Below are 20,717 nucleotides of genomic sequence, written 5' to 3'. Positions count from 1 at the left end.
CAAGAGACGAACGAGTGTTGTGTGAACACATAACAGACAGTATTAAATTGTATCGTCAGGACTTTGTTACTAGTAGCCTGTCATACAAAAACACATCATTTGTTCACATATCTTTTGCTGAATCTATTTAAATGGCCGAGATAACACTATCTGACCGACATAAAATAGTATTTGTGGACGAACAAGTTGATTCGTGAAGAGGTATTAGGGGAAAAACTGCCATATCTCAGCATGGAGTGCGGTCAGTTTTTAAGGAAATATGAGTAAACTGGTCAAGTCCAGAACGAAAGAAGTGGGAGGCCTAAAAAAATATGTTCAGCAGATGAACTGTATCTCAAAGTCTGCAAAGATCTGACAAAGGACCCGAGAGATACAACAGCTGCTATCAACTGTTCACTGAAGCCTCATCGAAAGTGGTCTTAGTGGAAGGATGGCTGTCCTTCCACTATCGGGATCAGTGTTGGTTGAAAGCTCAACATTGTCATGTTTGAAGCTGCCACATGGGGGAGCACTTGCACTGCATAAGAATGCCAAGGGTTACCTGCAGCGTTAAAATTCACATCGTCGCTTGGACATTTAATGTTATTGATGACATCGGGTCCAATCTACCTGTCTACGGCCTTCCACATACTCAACTGAGTCATGGCTAATCCAGAAAATAATACATTCTTGGCAGCGGTGGGATTCGAACCCACGCCATCGAAATGACTGGAGCCTAAATCCAGCGCCTTAGACCACTCGGCCACGCTACCACACCTTTAGTTCTCGGATACTTAGATTTAAATAACACGTCGTAAGGTCGTGTAACCTGTGATGCGTTCGCGTCGTTTCGTCACGTCTTTCAGAAACGTCCGCCTTTATATGCCGCAGAGAAAAATAAGGTGACAAAATAAAGGAAAATGCATAAACCCACGACACACTGAAGCCCTCTGGGGGCTCTGATATGCAGCACAGGTCATTTTGCTTTCATGATTTATGTTCAGTTCATCACTGCAAATGATCACAGTGGTCTGATGGAAATTAAAATGATAAGAATCATATGATAGGGAAGTTGCAGTCAACCGATCATACAGACAACTTTGATGGACAATGTTTACCACTGTATTGCTCATTAATTTACAGACCCCTGGGCCCACATGTTTGATGGGCTCCAGCCTCTGATATTGAACAGAAAATGCAGCAGCCAGAGATAGTTCATTAGTTTGCCATATGACTACAGGTGTACTGAGCTATCTACACCTGTAGTCCTTCTCATATCTTTAGGGGGTTCTTGGCATCTGCCTGACGAGCTCCTATTCTTCTACATATCCTCTCATAAATATCATCTACCAAACACACTTGGATGGGTCCCCATGTGACACTGACTCCCTACCCATTCAATATCTGTCTTATTCCATTCCAGATGAAGGAATAGTGTGAGGAGAGACCCAGATCCAGAGACTAATTACTGCCCCGATGGCTCTTTGGTAGCTCATGGTGGTCCATAAACCTTAACAATGCACTTTATGTTGCTTTCATCTGTCTGTATTTTATACACTGTTGGATGTTTCAATATTAAATTTGTTTTAATCTACTTTATCTTAATCGACCAGGTAACTGCAGCTGCCAGCTGCAACTCCTTTCTTTTTTATTTTTAATATGGAAGTTTTCAAGTAAAGTGTGAATGTTATATGCACTCAATCAAATCAATTATATCATCTGGTGCAGATCAAATGAACTTTTGTTGCTCAAAACAACACTGGATTATGTTCTTGTGAAACTGGCTGACCACCCCCAAAATGATGGAAACTACTTTGCTAATGGTGCCAATACAGTAAAAGGTCATTGTTCAAACAGTGTAAATCATTTCAGGAAAAAAAAGATGATGCTTCCTCCACACACACAGTTCATTGTTAGCCAGCCATTTCTCTCTGTACCATTTCATTTTCACTTGGTCTAGTTTTTCCACACAGCCGTCTGCTGCCTGCTTATCTGATGGCTTTGTGAGGTTACCACGTGCATGTCTTGCTAAGACCTGTCCTTAGGGCGAGCATGGTATGCAAACCTCTTGTTTGGAGGTTTAAAGGATTGGGAACTAGTGGCAAGTAGGGTAATTATGAAGAGAGACAAAAGGTTGTTTAATTGTTTGCTGTGCCAGCGTACACAAGGTCTCAGTGACCTTTAAGAATGAGGGCAACTCTGAGCTTTGCAGAAAATATGCTTCACTACTGTTGTGTGTGTTGATTCGATTTTCTCTCCCACAAAAACAGCAGCATTACAGATAACGGAGTTTATTTTTTACAGTTGCTTTTATAGCAGTGTTCACTTTATTAGGTAACAGAAGTTTAAGAGAGGAAAGAAATAAGAGTCCATATGGTACATACTCCTAAGGTTGTTTTTCATCTGCTGATAGCTCACAATTATGCACTGAAATGAAGAACAGGTTGAAACATATCTGCTCAAAAGCAATGCAGTGATGCCATCTCTTAGATGTATGAAGAAAAAAAAAAAAAAAAAAAGCATGCTGCAAAACAGTCTGCACCTTTTTAAAAAAAAGAAAAAAAATATAATTTTTTTTTTCTGCACAGAAAAAAATATATATAATTTTTTTTTTCTGTGCACCTCCTAACAAGAGGTTTGCATACCATGCTTGCCCTAAGGGACAGGTCTTAGCAAGACATACACGTGGTAACCTCACAAAGCCATCAGATAAGCAGGCAGCAGACGTCTGTGTGGAAAAACTAGACCAAGTGAAAATGAAATGGTACAGAGAAAAATGGCTGGATTGCTGTAGGTAACAATGAACTCTGTGTGTGGAGGAAGCATCATCTTTTTTCCTGAAATGATTTACTTTGCTAATTGACACACACACACACACACACACACACACACACACACACACACACACACACACACACACACACACACACACACACACACACACACACACACACACACACACACACACACACACACACACACACACACACACACACACACACACACAGAAAGAAATGGTCCAAAGGGAGAAAAAAAAAACAAAAAAACTAAAGACAACATTGATTTTATTTTTTTTATGCTTTGTTTAATTTTGTGTTTCCACCATAGAAGAAGCACCGCATTGTACATGAAGTTTCACTTTGATTAAATTTTCTCAGAAAAATAAATAAACATTTAATCATCTCTAATCTTTTGTTATTAAATAAATAAAACTGAACTCAGTCATGAAAAGTGCAGAACCTTTCTGTGTCTTTCTGGTGTTAACACACTCGTTTTCCAGTGTCCACTTACTGTACGTTTTGCTCTTAGTGTGCCACCGAACCACCACTGGTGAGCCAACTAATGCCAACTTCAAAAAACCTACTTACACTAACAATTAAACTCCTTAGACTTCCAATATTACAACAGTCCAACTTCTCAGTTTACACAACTCTGACTCAACCGCCATCTTATCAAACACTGTAACACAGCGTAACACCCTTACATGTGCCTCTCTCTTCCAAACACCAAAGGGCCCAGTGGTCACGGGGCAGCCATTACAAAAAAGAAAAAACTGAATACTATTGCAGGCGGACGTAATACTTTTGGATTTAAGTCAGTCTGCATGTGAAAATGTGCTTTTTGTTCATTGATCCAACTATAAATATTTCTCACAACAAATATAATACATCTAGCTACTTTTTGCCACTTCATTTTTGATAAGGACGCAACAGGCATGTCTAAGACTTTGAGGGCCTGAAAGCATTTACAGCACCTGCACCCTCTGAACAGTGTAACAGAGAGCAAGTCATATTGAGATGAATAACATTCAGTTGGAGGATTCATCGTCCCTGACCGGTTGTTCGTTTCCGCTGAGGTCCTCTTTGGTCTTTTGGATGCAGGTGAAGATCTCCTTGAAGAGAGCCTTGTACTCCGGCTGCTGGCCGTCTTCAAGAAGCACGGACAGATCAGACAGAGCTGCAGAGCTGGACAGGCGGCGGCGGGAGCGGCCGCTGGCAAAGGGACTGCTGGATGTCTGGACAGCTTTGTGGCTGAGCTCGTCTGAGGCTTGCTGGCATCGCTGTAACAGCTCATCGTATTTCACCTGGAAAACAAACATATTTTAGGGAAATCTTTCTTCAGCTTTCAAACAGAACAAAAAAACAACAAAAACTTTTGCATCAAACATTCTGACATAGAAGATATTTTTTTAGGAATGCTCTGTGCCACAGATACACCACCTGCAGTGCGCTGTACTGTGCATCCACCTCATTGAGCAGAGAGATGCCCCTCTTTTTCACAGCCTCGGCTCGACGTATACATAGCTGCTCGTGACTACGGAGAATTTCATCTGGGTTTGTTGCCTTCAACACGCTGTCACTGTTGCACCTCTGTCGGCCGTATCTGCTCTGCTCCTCGACAGTTTCAGTCTTCTCCTCTGGCTTGCTTTGCTCTGGGCAGGGCTTGTCCTCCGAGGCAAAGAATACGGTGTCAGGCACCAGCAGCTCGTCAGGTTTCCTGACAAGGGTGAGAGTGAAGGGGAACACGCACATTTAAAAAATATAAAATAATAAAATTACACACTTTGGCTGAATGTCAACAGCAATATCAGAAATAGAGCTAAAATAATTTCACAGTTTGAATCTTCTCCATGCATATCATCATCATCATCATCAACCTTTTGGTGCAGTCGGCGCGCCACAGAAGCTGCAGCTGTTCTACTTCGGCCTCCAGCTCCTTTTGTCTGGCCTGGTAGCCTGACAGCTGGACCAGCTGCTGTTCCAGGGTGCTGTTTTCCCTTGCTGTCAACTCCATCTCCCGCTCTGCAGCCTCCCTGCAGCTCCGCTCAGCAGCTATCTGGCTTTGAAGCGTTTGGATGGAGCGCTGGAGAGCAGCGTTCTCCTCCTCTGGGTCTGGTTGCTTTTTTCGGTCTTGAAACGAGCCATAAGGTGACCAGAGTCCATCCACAAGGTGACTGCCATTGGCTTGATACCTTAGGCAGTGATTAAAGAGCTTATTAGAGCATCACTTTGAGAGAACAAGTAACAAAAGCGATACTGAGGTGAGTTGTTGAGAATATCCTGAAGTGATAAGTGCTGCCAGCGTTACTGAAATATTCTTTGAACTGGATCTAACATGGTTGGACTCAGACACTAACAAACTCTCTTACAATGTGAGAATGAAATGTTTATCATGGTGAAAGTGATTTTTCATTCTTCTTAAAAGGTCCAATTTGATAGTGTAGGAAATTATAAAATATTGAAAAGACAATAATAAAAAAAAACAAAAAAACAAAACTTCATAATGCAAAGTAGATATTGTCATATTAATTTAATTAAACATTAGGACAGGTCTGAGTCATTTTTGCTTCTAAGGTTTTTAATTTAACGTCCTTTTACAACAAAGACATTTTATGACCTTACATTTCTCAACAAAATTTAATACCCAAAGACTAAGAATCTGCAGAACTCCCGTTACTATTTTGACTTTTTCAATAAAACTGCCCTCAAAATCTAGTTCAGAGAAGCTCTGAGTTGAATTACTACCATACACTTCGAGCACTTAAGCTTTATTAGCAGCAGAGAGTAAATTTCCCTGTCCTCTTGGCAGAGGTTACTTGGGTCTCTAAGCAGTCTGAGAAGAATCTTTATTGTAATTTTTAATGCATTAATATTACATAATTCTTTTCAATGTCATTTAAAGTCCACTACACCTAAACCATTAAATAAATTTCTAGACAGATCGTTCAAAATTTTTAAAGGCGACAGTTCTACAAAATACACCAAATAAGTGACGTGAGATGCAGCAGCCGCATAAGTAAACAGTGACAATGGGGGAGGATTAGCTTCCCTCCCTCATGGATTATAGCTAAAGTAAGCTCTCTGGGTGACCTGAAGATGTCAAGTCAGCATACGTGACATGAGACAGCAGCGTACTGAAGGTACCACAGCATGAGAAAACGGACCCCAGCTCTCAGTGTTGAGATGCTTTCAGCTTCCCTTTTCTTCTTTGCTTTCATGTCAAGGAAGAAAGACGCTGAATCATATTTCTTGGTGTTGCCAGATAATTTGAGGCCATGTTTCATTGATGCTTTTTCCAAGAGTACCGAGACAACTCACTGTCTTTAATCCACAATGCTAGGTACAGTTTACCACACCATTTCCTCTGTGAAAACAGTTCCTCTAAAGATGAGCTATTAGCATTGTGTTGCTAAATGTGGATGATGAAAATAGTACCTGTCATGGTGCAAGTCATACAGCTCTTTAAGACAGGACACGCTCTGTGCTCCAAGGCTGCGCCTCTGCTCTGCCAGCTCTCTCTTATTTCGCTCTGCTTCTGCAGTCTTTAGTTCCCCGACTTGGGCCTGCAGGTCCTCCATGAGGGTCTGAAGCGCTTCGATGGTCTCAGTTAAACTGAAGGAAAACAAAAACAAAAAAAACCAAACACCCGACAACATGTTAATGTGGTATATTTTTTATTGGAAGCTGACTGGGTGGATAATTATTTAAAACACAATTTGAAAGGGTAATTCACAAATAACTGGTAGACTGACTTTTGGATCTTGTGTTGGGCCATGCGGTTGTCCTGCACCAGCCTCTGATTGCCTTGCTCCAGATCCCTGGCTGCCGTGTCTAGCTGCTCATACACTTTGGCATGCTGGTCATTCATCTGACGCAGCAGCTCCACTTGCTTGGTTAAGTACTGGTATAGAAGAGAGGGAAAATAATAATAATAATAATTTCAAGTTGGAGTAGCACCACTCCTTAAATTTTTCCATGTCCCAACTTAAAATCAAGCAAGCATTTCTCCAGACCTTTTGTAGTTTCGTGAAACAAAAGCACACCTCTGAGACTGGAAAGGCGGGTAGCCAGTACAATGTGGGTCAAAGAGATGTATTGGGATTACCAAAACAACCTCTAGAAATCCTTACACCGAAGACGTAAACAAATTAAGGCTCTTATGTGTGCTGACCTTCTAAGTGCCGTGTCCTCCAACTCAGATCATCAGCAGTTTACGCATGCGCTGTCTTAGAACTAAAATATGAGTCTCTCTGCTATTGGATGTTTATTATTTTTAGAATACAAAAACAAAATTTTATTGACTCTAACACAAAATCAAAACCAGGAACAGTGTCCAAGTAAAACAGTGGTATTCTGTTACTGGAAAACCAGTGAAAGTCTTCAAATAATTAGGTAGACAAATGATCTGCTCCTTGCCAAAGGCTTATTAGATCAGACTGGGTAGGATTAGCTTTTACTCCAACCTATTTTCAGCTGTGCCAATTTCACAATGACTTTCCAGTCGGACAGCTTTTCACATGTCTCAGCATGGACTTTTCTCAATGAGCGACCTCTAATCATGGACTCATTCACGTAAAAATCAACCAGAATCTGCATACACTGACAGACAAATTCTGGAGCACATATTGAGCCTTAAAAACTCAGATTAGTTCCTTCCTAAAATTTATCACCTCGATTTCCTGCAGCTGCTCCTGGTTGGTGGAGTACATCTGCTGCAGGGCCTGCTCCAAGTCATGGTTTCTGTCGAGGAGGGTTTTCCCCAGCTCTGCTGCCAAATGAAGATCTGTACAAAAAAAAAAGAAAAAAAGAAGAAAAAAAAAAGGAGTCAAGTAAAACACGCAAACACAAGTTTCGGGATGGACTCAGTGCCCGAATACAGACAGCTGAAAGAATTAGGCAAGTGTGTAAGCGTAGCCTTGCGCCAGTGCCACCCACAACAACAACTCATTGTCCCTCACCGAGGAATCTAAGGCATGCCTTGTGACCCCTTTCCCCTACTAAATTCTCATGAGTACTGGATCTTGGCCAGCCATGTGAAGCTGGTCTTTTGTGGGACTACTAAGTGCAGGGAATAAAAATGCAATTAAACCAAGCCAAGATAAACTTTAAATGTCACTAACAGAGATGGCAAAATTAACACATTTTTCATGTTTGAAAAGGGCCTGGCAGAAGCTGAAGTACTGATGCAACCTCTTTACTTACGTAAAAGCAAAAAAAAGCACAGAGGCTGAAGTGTACTCAAAGTATAAATTTAAAAAGTAGCTACTCAAAGGACATTTATCCTTTCCATTTTTGTGCAACGCTCATGTACTTTTGACACGTTTTTGTGTTCACTGCACACGTTTTACATACATACTTTTATTTCTACATCTTCTAGGTTAAGCGTGTGCAATCAGAACTAACAGTGCGTACACCAGCAGGATTATAAAGTAACGTTTTGTGGGGAACAAACGTAAAATAAACAAGTGAACTACCTAATAATCTTAAATCCTACTCTGAAGCCCATAAAGTTGGTGGAGGAGATGAAGTGGCATACATTTCTTCCTAAATCTCTTCGTGTAAATGCTAAGCATTTTTGTTGTTATCCATGCCCACTGAGGAATGCTACAGGAAGTCATTCTTCCCGCCTGCTGCCAGTGAAGGCAGCAAATTTTTCCTACAAGTTCATCTATTCAATCATGATACTAAATGATTAACAATTCTCAGTTAGTAGTTGTTGTTTTTTTTTAGCCCTGGGATAGACTGGAGACCTGTCCAGGGTGTGCCTCTGCCCTGTGCAACCCCTGAAATTGAACAAGCATAAGAGACTGGACAGATGGATGGATGTGATAAAATATACTTGTAAGATGGGCAGCATGAGTTTCCTCATCCCAAAAGGAAAATCTACTTTATTTTAGGATATAAATTACAAATAAACTTTAATTGGTTGGTCAGTCATCTATTTTCAACTATCTGGCCATTTCACATCACTAAATTATAACCTAACTCTGGTTGCATTCATATAACAATGCAAACAACACATTCACAGATCAGCCACACCACACACATAATTATGTTCAGTGTCACAGCTTCCTCTTCCTTACTCCTTCTTATTCACAGTGATATTGGTTAGATGATCTGTGTGGCTCGCTTAGAAGCACAGACAGGGGTCATGTTAGTCTGAAAACAATAAACACAGAGGTGACAGCCTCAGGAAATCCTGGCTGTGTAGGAGACCTCATGTGGATTGCATGCCTATTGTGGGTCTGTGCCACAAGGACTTCAATTTCAATTTAATCTGTGAGCTCTTATTTAGGGGCTTTTCTCACTGTTTTTCCTAAGGCTCTTACAACTAACATTAGTGATAACACTTCAGCTAATAGTAAAATTATTTCAAGTATATTTTTGACCAAACCTAAAACTAGTGTTTTAGGTTTTAGGTTTAGTGTTAGTGTTGGTCAATTTGAAGTGATCAACAAGCATGAGGAGGCCCTGATGCAGAAGTTTATTGAGACATCCTCATGGCTGTGAGTCAGTTTTACAATGAGTTGTGTTTACATTACTAATACCTATTCTGGATGTGTTAAATATTACCTCTACCAACTAATTTAACACTTAACCTAGCATAAAAATAGCATAACTAAATAAAAACTCAACGTTAATAAGCAAACTCACTCTGGAGACTAACTGAAACTTAACTAAAAAAATAGCTACAATAGGCAGACAGTAGCAGTAACGCTCATTAATTTACTCATTTAAAATAAAACATAAAACTGGAGTAACACAACCTGCCCACACAGACACAGTCAGAGTTAGGGTGCGACCTCAGGGCTGAGCGGCTCTTACCGTGTTCGAGCTCTTGCTGGTTGTACCAAGACTCTCCATTCTTCTCAAATTCTTCCTCCAAAATCATGTCGGTTAGCATTTTCAAACCGAGGGGTGACCCAAAACTCCACCCGACAGAAGCCCCACACACTCGAGTTTGACGGCTAGAAGCTGACCGCAGTCCACCGCCTCGAGTGGTCAAACGTAACTCACATCGTCCCCGGTGTGTGAGAGGCTTTAAAGTCTGTTGTCTACAGCAACGTGGCAAATCACCCCAGCATCCGGCAGGAGGCAGAAAGAGCATATACGAAATTTAATCGATTAATTAAAAAACGCACTGAACACATTTTACTTGTTTTTTATCCTTATGCACAGTTAAATAAAGTTACAATAAGGAATGACAGTTAAATATTTTAAAATCAGGTTTCACTGTCGTAACGTCCCACGTTGCCTGACGGAGATTTGTATTGACGAATTACGAAGCAGTAAATATAAGGAAGGAACTTTTTATGCCCAATCAGATCGTGTTTCTTATCCTGAAGTCCCGCCCGTTGGTGACTCTAAAACAGCTTCGTTGGGGTAGATTTTATGTTTTTTTACAATGCTTGGATAAATATTTAGCAAGTGTTACTTCCTAACAAGTGTACATTCATGGGAATTAGTGAACAGGAACAATATCCGTCTCATTACCAGACTCTTTTTTTTTTTTTGCCCTGTGGAATTTTGCTATTCTTACAGCAGTATCGTTAGCAATGCTAAACAGCAGTAGCGTTGTAAAACCGGTGCTGCAGGTGACAACAACTTCTCCTCGCTCCTTGCTCGTTTAAAGACACATTTAACTTGGTTAAGCTCTCGTGGGCGTGAAGGTGAAACCTGTCTCGAGCGTTTCCAGACCGGAACAATGAATGTCTTCCGACACCTGATAAACTTTGGGGTGAACCCTGCAGCGCTGGCTTATGCCATGACCACTCTAGGGTCTAGCATGATAAACAATATGTTCAGCTTCTACTATGTGAAACTCTTCCTGAATAGGTACAAGATATCCGAAGGAGCGTTTCACCAATCACAAGTGAGTATGTTGACCTGTCCTTCTTGACCAATACTCTGTGAGTTGCACAGTTGTAGAGTACAATTTAAAGAGCCGGTTGCTTAAAATAAAAAAACAACTGGCTTCTGAATTCTTCAAAGCATCAAAAAGAAAAGATTACCCATAAGAATTTCTATGGAATTTCTATCTTCATAAAATCACTTCAGTATCTGTGAAGTGATTCAGTTGCAGTCAAGAGGGCTAATATAAGCCGATGTCGATGTCTAACATGCATGCCCAGGAATGACTTCTTTTAGTAACCTAACGATTACTGATTATGATTGAATAGTAATTGTAGTTTCTCTCTACCACTATAAAAAGGATTTGCTTGATGGCACTCAGTGGAATAACAAATACCTAGAACAATGGGAAAGTCCAGAGAGCTGAGTGAATATTTAAGCAGGAAAACTGCTGATTTACACAGGATGGGAAGGTCTCTTGGAAACATTTCTAAACAAATGCAAATTCCAAGATCATCAGTTTAAACAAGTTATTCAAATGCAATTTGCAGAGGTCTAGAAGAACACCCCAACTGTCACTCTCAGATGATAGGAAATGGGTTATGATGTTCAGGAAAAGCTCGAAAACCACCAAAGCTGAAGGCTACTGTGAACTGGAAACTGCTGGAGCACCAGCGTCACCGTCCAGAGTGAAGTGAGTTTTACATCGCCATGGACTGCAAGTGTGTCAACCGAGATAGAAAGCCCCTCCCCCAAAGTCTGCATCTTCAAGTTAGACTGAAATCTGCAGCTGCTCACATGGACAAGCCAAAAAAAAAGATTTAATCCTAACCTGGTCAAACAAGGCAAAAAAATGGAGTTATTTGGACACAGTGGCAAGGAATTTTTGAGAAGTAAAGTTGAGGCTTTCAATCTTAAGAATGCTCCATCAGCTTTGGACATGGTGGTGGTAGCATTATGCTGTGAGGCAGTTTTGCGCCCAGTGGTACTGATATGTTGCACAAAATGGGTGGAATAATGAAAAAGGAGGACTAGCAGGAGTCACAAAGACAAGGATCGGCTTGGTAAAGACTTTGATATGGACCAAGGGATAGATGTGGAAAATGCAAAGAACGGCATAGGTTTTGGGCTTAACTCTTTTTTTCATAAGTTTTACAGCTTTTCCTGATGATAAAAACCTCCAACACTGTCATACATAATACAAGTTCATAAGTGATTAACCAATGGATAAACAATTAAATGGCAGTAAAGTTCCTGTGTTATTTATTTATTTTAAAGTTTACTTCTTCTTTTTTTTAATTTCTGACAGATTTCCTTGTTGTTGTTTTTATTAACACTTTTACATGCTTCCTATCCACAGGTGGTGTACATGGTGTGGAATGCAGTTAATGACCCTCTCTTTGGTTACCTGCAAGATAACTCCAGGGTACCCTGCTGCTCTCAGCGACGTCTCTCCATCCTGTACGGCGCTCCCCTCTACTCGCTAGCTTTTCTTTTAGCCTGGTTCCCATGGCGTTCCTACGCCCCTGGCGACTGGTTGAGTGGTTTACACTTGACAGTAGCGCTGTGTGCTTTCGATGGCATGCTAACTTTTGTGCTGTTGGCACAATGTGCCTTGTTTGCAGAGATTTCCAGCCATCATCAGAACAGACTTAGACTCATAAAGTACAACCAGGTAGGCCCTTCATCCTGACGTCTATTCTCTCTATGTACCTAAGCACGTCATTCTTTTCATATCCCTTCTTATTTATTTCCCAGGTGGCTTCTCTCATTGGCTCATCCAGTGTCCTCTTCTGTGGTGTGGTTTCCAACAACATGGAAGACTTCTTGGCCTTTCAGGCATTCGCTGTGCTGATTGCTATCCTGAGCTGTGGCTGCATGCTCTACACAGGCTTCCACAGCGAGAGCCGCTTTGACAATAAAGCATCTCAATCAGATGCTCCCGCGTCTGTTGATCAGACTTCGCATCCATTGGCATGCTCCTTCTCCACGTTGAAAACGTTGACATGGCAAATCCTGACCAACAGGGACTTTCAGCTATTTGTACTAATGAACTTCTTCCAGGTGTTCATGCTGGCCTTCTTTAATAATTTTACCATGATATTTACTGAGCACCTGATTCCTCCAGATGTGCTTCCATCATTGGCAAAGAGCATCATGTATGGAGCAGCATTCATCTGTCCACAGGTATCGTCCCACAGTGTTAGTGTTTTAGTTTTTTTCCCCATAAAGATTAGAATAAATGCTTTAAAATACCACACTGATTGCTTTAGTCCATTACAGTCACAGGTCCTGAACAGTGAGGTACAAAGATCATTTTCAGTTGATATTTACTGCTGACTGCACTGATAAAGGAATTGGTAAGCTTGGAAAATTTGAAATCCGTACTCAGGTGGTGCCAGTTTTCAGTTCTCAATTTGGAACAAGGTTGAAATACAGGGGATATAGACAATTTTAAATGGACAGTTTTTGTAGTATTTTGGGCAGAAATATTTGCAATAACTACTTAAAACCATTTATTTATATTCGTTTACCACATAGTTCATAAATAGAGCTATTCGGCTGCCAACTCTCCACCTTGCTCAAATGTCAGAGGTCTAAATAAACACCTGAAAGCACCGAAAAGGAAAGGGTTTTAAAATACTTGCAGCTTTTTAATCATCTGCTTTGCCTAACCCAATGTCTTGTTCCTGACTGTCCTCATTTTAGCTTTTAGTGCTGAGCTCTCAGAGTCTGCTGCATAGGCATGGCTACTACAGGATCATCCTCTTCATCTTCTATGTGGAGGCTGGAATGGCAGCTGTCATGCTAGCAATTGGTCCTCAGCACTACTATTTCATGGCATTTTTCCTCACCATTAACATGTAAGAAGTTACTGCTGGGCTTGTTTGTCTTGATATGTAAAAAGATTTTTTTTCTTTTACTATACTGCATTGATTTTATTTCTTTTCGGTTTCTATGTTTTATACAGGGTTATAATTCAGGCCTCCTTCAGTCTTTTTGGGTTGCCTTTGGCTGACATTATTGACACTGACCTGCAGAAATACAAGCGCAGGTAAGAAACACAGTCGACAGTTTGGACACCACTGTCCTTTATGTCATACCGACAAAGCCAAAATTTTAATCAGCCGAGACATTTACCTTGTGCACTATTTCTGTCAGTTATATGTAAGAAAGAACAGCTGAGTTTGATGGGAATATTATTAGTATTTATTTAGTATTTATTCAGAGATGGACCAAACTGGTGGGCCTGCAGACCAACCCTGCCATCCCCTTGACTTGTGTCACTATCATCATGACTATAAATATGAACGTCAGCACAAATGACTAATTCAGTCATTCCTCAGATTCAAATATAAACCACTTCATTAACTCTGGCTGCTACAGCATTGTTTTAAAACCTCATGATTTTACTACATAAACTAGGAAAATATGCAACATTATTTCATTTAAGCACTCACAAATCTGTGTACTAACACGCAATGAAACAAGTTTATGATTTAATGTGTGATGATGCGTTTTCTTCTCTTCCTCGCCTCCTGTAGTTCCCCTCTCTCTTCCATGGTGTTTGGAACAAATGCACTGTTCACAAAGCCAGCTCAGTCTCTGGCTCCTATGATAGTGTTAAATATCCTGAACCACTTTGGGTATGAACAGCTGAAGGATGTCACAAAGGATTCAGATCCGAGGTACAGAGAGTTTCTTGCTACTTGTTGACTTAATGGGCCCAAATGTTTTTGGAGCTGGTTTTAAGATTATACCCATAAATCTATGACATGTGTCCTAAGTCTGTCTGTTAATACTTTATGTCATAACTTGCTGTACAGTAAGCACTAAAAACCTGAGGAAAAAATAAGAGGGCCTTAGTTGCTGCAGCTGCTGATACCCATGTTTAATGTAGTACGTTTTCCAAAGCGTTCAGTTACTATTCAGCTTTAAGCCTGGGGCCGTTTATCCCATTATAGTATAAATAACCCGTTTTTCTATTGAAATGTAGATAATCCATCCTGTATAAAACAATAGCACCATGTAACAAGAATCTAACTTTGACCAATAAACTGTAATGACACTGATGGATTTAAAGTGTGTTTTAGATTTTAAACAAATGCAGAATAAGAAGCTAATCTAAAAAGTTAAAACTGTAAAGTAGTAAAATAAACCACCAAAAATCCACCACTGTGATCCCTTATCACTTCAGATAATCTAAATAGAGGCACATTTAATTTGAAGGAGAACAACATTTTTTTCTATGGTTGCTATTTAGTTTTATTATGCAGAAAATCGACTTTATAGTCAACTGAATAAACACCAGTTTCAAGAGACAGCCTCTCTGATTTGGCCTTTTTTTTTTCTAAGGTCACTGTTTATATAATTTTCTAAAATCTGAACCACTGAAACATTTGTTTTCCATCTACAATGTTTTTTTTTTTTCTTGGGCTCTCCTACAGTGGATTTGTATGTGTCACAGTTTCAATTAATTGTTATATCTTATCGCAGGCCCTCACTTGATCCACTGCGTGAAAATAAAAATAAGCTCCCTTTAGACCACCTTTCTTCTAAGTGGCAACCCTCGTAAACATAACATTTAACCAGTGGGTGGTTAAATTGTGCTCATAGCCATGAGCATGATTGGCCATATTAGGGATAGTGTTTCTCATTGACATCGTTCAGAGCCAAGACCTTGTCATAAACTGTTTAGAGGAATCTGAAGAGTGATTTTGGCTCACAGCGATTCCTTGCACATAAACTGACTCTTGAAATATCTTAGATCTTTATGGTTTTGTACGTCCACTGATTCCTCTTTACACCATTTAAACGAGTCACAGTCAACATGCACAGGCATGCTTTTGCAGTTTCCGTAATTAGCATTGTGACAGTCAGGATGATTCAGCTGTAAATAAATGTAACTACACCAACACTTTGTTTGTCCTTGTTTTTAGTGCCTTGGAGAGCCTCCACAGAGCCATGTTCTACTTGGTTTGCTTGGTGCCCATGTGTGTCGCTGCTCTGCAAGTCCTGGCTTGGAGGCCGTTTTCCATTCGCAACAGTCACACAGTTGACACAAAGTATATTGATGGCTAATATCAGTATTCTCGGTATTCAAAGGTTCTTTGCTTAATTGCCTGTAGTTGGGATCTGTAAATGAATAATTTAAAATGAGTATTTTTGTATATTTAAATGAGTGAATATATTGAAATTTTAACAGGGAACAACTGTAAATCATCAAGTACCTTAAAATCAAACAAATCAAGGGGCTTTAAATATTTGAAGTGGAAAAAAGTAAATGTTTTAAATGGCAATTTTCATCTGGGTGCAAATATATCTAGACTTTATCCCACTTACTTTGATTTAAAAGTGGTATTTTACTTCCCATTCTTAAACATTTACTGGTTGTTGGGTTGGGTGGGGCACAAATTCAGCATTATAATAGTTTGTTAGTTTATAATTAGTTTGTGAGATATATTTTTATGACAGAATCCCACCAACTGTTCAGCTACACTTATCAGGATCCTACATTATAAGGTGGATGTTCGGAAGGCCAAAAGGTTCTGAGTAAACAATGAACTTAACTAAAGGAACTTTACTCATGCAAACATTGAAGTTGGATGTTAAATCGCTGCTTTAGCAATGAGAACAAATAGTCGAGACATTCTCGATCCTTAAAGAGTCAACTGAAACACAAACTCAAGCATCTACTTGAAGAGAAGTATTTAGTTAACAGCTTCGCATCTCTGGAACAAAAAACTTGTCATGTGGTTATTTCTTGAAGACTATCATTTAAGTGTCGACTTTGATTTTTTTGATCATTTTGTACACAAAAAATATTTTGTTTCATTTTTTTTGTCTGTTTATGATGCTTTTATATATCATCTATATAATGGAGAGGGAGAGAAAGGTAAAAACACTCCATTTAGCTTTTCACAGATGCAGACGCATAAAGTGGCCACATAACATCAGAAATTATTGTCACTTAAACTCAGGTCTCACAAGCTCTGGCATCAACAGTGATGATCAATGAAAGGTATTCATCAAGAACAAAAAATTTCATTTTGCCAGTTAATGAAATGCCTTATTTTACCCGATGAAAAAGACAGTTAGTGTCACAAACCTGATGGTTAATAACCTCCATGCAGATTAAAAAAACAAAACATGATTCAAGTGGCTCGCATCACCTGTATTTGATAGTTTACAGTAGAGAGAAGCCCAAACGGGGCAGTTTATGCAGACTTTGAATAAAGGCTGTAAATGGTGAAAACTAATCTAAGGATTATAATCCAGTGTATGAATGGACATTATAATGTAAAATGTATTGAGATTTAGGGGATGGGATATGCTTCACAACTGGCTCAGAATGCTAAACACTGCCTAATGTGAATTTCTAATAAGTTTACTGTGATTTCTCTAAAGAGAAACAAGGCCCTCTCTTTTCCTATGATAACATAAGCTGTATTTGACATACAGACATGTGCTGTATCTTGTTCTATGTTTTGGTATCAGATTCTATAAATGTGTTGTTTCTAATTAAAAATGGTAAAAAAAATCTATCCGTGGTACATTTATGTTTTTGATTAGATTTTAAGAATGTTTTAAAGAAATTCTTGGTCAATAATGTAACAAACATTAAGCGCTATCAAAAAAGTGCCATGACCCCTTTAATGAGAAATGGCTTTATCATTTCATGTCAGTTCACTGCCAGTAATCGTCGTGATTAATGATTCGTGCAATAAAAGGTGTAACATTTTGCTTTTTGTAGAAGTGAAATTCAGATGTAATTCCTCTAATGTGGATCGTCTAATTATCCCCCTTTTGTGTTGCAGAAAGTCCTGAAAATAAAATCCTTGGAAAAAGTTGTTATGAGCAACAAGGAAGCTGTGGAAGCGCGGTGGAGACCAACACAACTTCGAATGCTTTGTGAGAGGCGGGTTGTGTAAGAGCCTTGACGTTTAGAGAGGAAATAGTCGCCTGGTCCACGCTGGTTTTGTAGTTTTTATGTCTCATTTCATGAGAAAAGATTAGAAGCACAAATGACTTGCATCCTTTGCAGACTTGCTTGTTTCCTCAGACTCAACAGCATCATCCAGCTGGTGTTTAATGGCTTTACAATTTCCTTTCCGTCAAGATGATGGAGGTCTGAATTCATCAATTCCTTGAATGAAGCTTAGACATTTTGATAGATGTCATCAGAAGAATGCTGCAGGTCGTTGCTCGAGGGCTGAAACGATATTAAAACTTGGTCAAAAACAGTTAAATTGAATTTTGTACAGACATCCTGCGGCAGAAGTTACACAATCTGTCTATTTGACTAAATCTAACCTCAACATGCTGCAACAACAACATTTACCTCAACTTCAGAAGAGCTTCTGCTTGCTGTTTGATTGTTTTTCTCCATGTTTCTCTTCTTGTGCATTTCTTTCAGCACGTCCTGGAACTGTACTTTTTTATTTGCGTTTTTCTATAAGGGAAAAGATGAGTAAAAATTTATTATAAAGCCCTTTTTTTGGAGGGGGGGTTAGGATTTTTTTTCTGCCTTGGTATTTACAGAGGGTTTAGTTCGTTCCTGTTCCTCTTTTTTTTTTTTTTTTTTTTTGCATCTGTGGGCTTTTCCCTATTTTGAAAACAATGGATTCATCAAACATGAGTTAAAACAGAAGAGAGAGACCTTGTCGTTTTTGGATGTCTTTCTGCAGATGTTCATATTGCAGCCATACTAGAACAGAAAGAGAAAGGTTAATTTCACGTGAGCACAAACTGACTTTCAGTCCGGCTTGTACAATAGATCACATTAAAATAAATGTGTCTGTGATTCACCTTCTTTAGAATGATGAGCATCACTATAGTCAAGCTGTAGACGGCCAAGAGGACAAATGATACCAACACGATTTTTCCCATCACTGTTTTAGTATTTTCTAAAAAAAAGAAAGTGAAGGCGTCGTCTTCATTTTAATGACTGTAAAATGAGTTTTCTCTCTAAACAGTCCTTACCTCTCACTACAAGAGTTGCTCCCTCCCCTACAAACGGTGTGCAGCACCCATTCGGAGTTGCTGCGGCACAGAAGTACATCCCGCTGTCACTCGCTTTAAGTGAATTAATTTGAAAAGACGCTTCTCCTTGGTACTTTTTACTCATATGAAGCGGTAGAGAGACATTCTCTTTGAACCAGTAAAATTCTACTGAACACTTGGAAATAACTGTACAATTGAAAACAGCTTCTTCCCCTATTTTCTTCCAGATTATGTTGTTTGACTGTGATATGTTGACATGACATGTATCCTCGCCAGCTGCAATAAACAGGCAAAAGAGAATCAATATGAATCACACCCAGCCTTTTACATATATTTCCTAGAGGAATTATTTACAGACGGCAAAGATATGAAAATGATCTTACCTGTGACCAACAGGTGGGCGAGCAGGAGAGACAGCCAAAACAACCGGTCCATGTCTGTGGCTTGAAAGACACTGAATGATCTCATGATTCCTTGTATCAGCCGTTTTTTTTTTTAAAATGGCTGACAACATGGGAAGTGGTAGACTGAACTTCCTCAAGTCTACTAGTTCCTTCTTATTTTCCTGTATTGTGCAGCTCTACAGTACAATTAATGGATTTGTATATATTCAAAGCGTTTATTGTATTTATGGTAACATGATATTATGAACTACTGTACTACTAGTATTTACTGTTTAAAATGTAAGTACATTTAATTGATTTCACGCTCTTAAATGAAGGATTGCGAGGTTTGGTGTCACTGGCGATGGGGAATCACAAATAGCCCCATCACCCCTTATTACCCAACATGGGCAACATTTTTGCGTGTAGACACAAATGTCAACTCATGCTGTGCACACATGATGGCGCAATCTAGGAACGGTAGAACAATAACTTTGAATTATTGAGAATGTGTAGAGATTTGGTGACAGGACTCCGGCAGTAATAATATCATGCAAGGTTATGCGGAAAGTAAATAACTCAGTGCAAGTCAATAAAGCTGAATGTGTAGTTTTGGAGAAATATGTATGAAGCAATCGTGCTCACACAAGAGAGTAAATTCTATGAATTTTGTTTTCGCTGATTTTATTTTCCCCACATTTTGTTATTTATGCATCTACACTGCCTTGAAAGAGGATTTACCACATTCCTGACTTCTTAGCTTTTTTGCATATTTGTCACATTTCACGTTTCATAATAATCAAACACAACCTCAGTAAAAACAGAATTACGTTTTTAAATGATTCTTTTCATTTATCTATTATCCAAACCTACTCAGCCCTGCCTAAAAAATTGCCCCGCTAACCTAATTATGAGGTTGTGACCAATTTGACAGCAAGTACTGCCAGACACTCATGCCACTTCCCTTCACCCTCTTGTAAATCATTACTTAACTGTGATTAACCATATTTTTGGCCTGACAATTGCCAGACCTGCTGACTCAAGAAATACATATCTGGCACAGTAAAGTGGGGTAGAAATATCCGAAAAAGCCAGCACATCATGCCCCAATCTAAAGAAATTTAAGAACAGGTGAGGAACAGTCATAGACATCTATCAGTCTGGAAAGAGTTAAAAAATAAAAACACGTTTCTGAGGCTTTGGGGCTCCAGTGAACCACCCGGTGAGGACCGTTATTAACAAATGGAGAAAACTTGGAACACTGGTGAGCTTACCAGGAGTGCCCTGTGAGCCAAACTTACTCCAAAAGAGCATTGAGGACTAATTCACAAGGTTACAAAAGAATCCGGAATGACATCTAAGGAACCGAAGGCTTCATTTGGCTCAGTTAAGGTCAGAGTTCATGCTTCAACAATAGGAAAGAGACCAGGCAAAAATGGCCTCCATGGGAGGAGAAAACCACTGATGACTAAAAAGATCACAAAGCCTGGTCTTACATATGCCAGAAAAAACATTTTGATGAGAGCATTTCATAAAAAGAAAATCATATCAACAGCCAGTTCTTGCTGCCAAGGATGGCACAGCCAGTTATTAGGTTTATGGGGTTTACAAGTCTGTGATGACCCTCCTCATTCAACCAGGGCTCATGTTCTCAGCGTCGTGCTTGTTGTGGGCGGGTCCTCTCCTGCTGTCACTCATTCTCTGGTCCAATGCAAATCTG

The 20,717-nt window shown here is 39.6% G+C and overlaps 3 protein-coding genes and 1 non-coding gene across 7 annotated transcripts; 1 reads left to right on the top strand and 3 right to left on the bottom strand.

Moving 5' to 3' along the window:
• Positions 1–670: 670 nt before the first annotated feature.
• On the bottom strand, positions 671–752 carry trnal-uag (transfer RNA leucine (anticodon UAG)). Its single transcript has one exon. It is a non-coding gene; the product is annotated as a tRNA-Leu (tRNA).
• Positions 753–3,027: 2,275 nt separating this feature from the next.
• Positions 3,028–9,813, bottom strand: cdr2a (cerebellar degeneration-related protein 2a). Its single transcript, XM_026165017.2, has 7 exons — positions 9,585–9,813; positions 7,430–7,542; positions 6,512–6,660; positions 6,195–6,371; positions 4,637–4,951; positions 4,200–4,476; positions 3,028–4,063 (listed from the first exon to the last, which is right to left on the bottom strand). The coding sequence occupies exons 1-7, from the start codon at positions 9,661–9,663 to the stop codon at positions 3,788–3,790; spliced, it is 1,386 nt and encodes a 461-aa protein (XP_026020802.2). The 5' UTR covers positions 9,664–9,813; the 3' UTR covers positions 3,028–3,787.
• mfsd13al (major facilitator superfamily domain containing 13a-like) lies at positions 9,808–18,924 on the top strand. 4 transcript variants are annotated; one of them, XM_026165024.2, is made up of 8 exons: positions 9,808–10,632; positions 11,971–12,285; positions 12,369–12,797; positions 13,320–13,474; positions 13,582–13,665; positions 14,156–14,299; positions 15,551–15,676; positions 17,429–18,924. In XM_026165024.2, the coding sequence occupies exons 1-8, from the start codon at positions 10,465–10,467 to the stop codon at positions 17,436–17,438; spliced, it is 1,431 nt and encodes a 476-aa protein (XP_026020809.1). In that variant the 5' UTR covers positions 9,808–10,464; the 3' UTR covers positions 17,439–18,924. The 4 variants fall into 4 exon arrangements, with proteins under 4 accessions (XP_026020809.1, XP_026020810.1, XP_026020808.1 ...); XM_080300892.1 differs by adding an exon at positions 11,162–11,304 and having other exon boundaries at positions 10,497–10,632; positions 15,551–18,924; XM_026165025.2 differs by lacking the exon at positions 15,551–15,676.
• Positions 16,506–20,630, bottom strand: LOC113020796 (immunoglobulin superfamily member 6). Its single transcript, XM_026165026.2, has 6 exons — positions 18,998–20,630; positions 18,594–18,890; positions 18,420–18,517; positions 18,271–18,318; positions 17,953–18,063; positions 16,506–17,823 (listed from the first exon to the last, which is right to left on the bottom strand). The coding sequence occupies exons 1-6, from the start codon at positions 19,080–19,082 to the stop codon at positions 17,770–17,772; spliced, it is 693 nt and encodes a 230-aa protein (XP_026020811.2). The 5' UTR covers positions 19,083–20,630; the 3' UTR covers positions 16,506–17,769.
• Positions 20,631–20,717: the final 87 nt, after the last annotated feature.

Source organism: Astatotilapia calliptera, chromosome 4 (genome assembly GCF_964374335.1).
Source record: "Astatotilapia calliptera chromosome 4, fAstCal68.1, whole genome shotgun sequence".
NCBI classification, from domain to species: Eukaryota; Metazoa; Chordata; class Actinopteri; order Cichliformes; family Cichlidae; genus Astatotilapia; species Astatotilapia calliptera.
The sequence above is the reverse complement of the archived record's forward strand: the minus strand, read 5'-3'. Positions and strand labels throughout refer to the sequence as shown.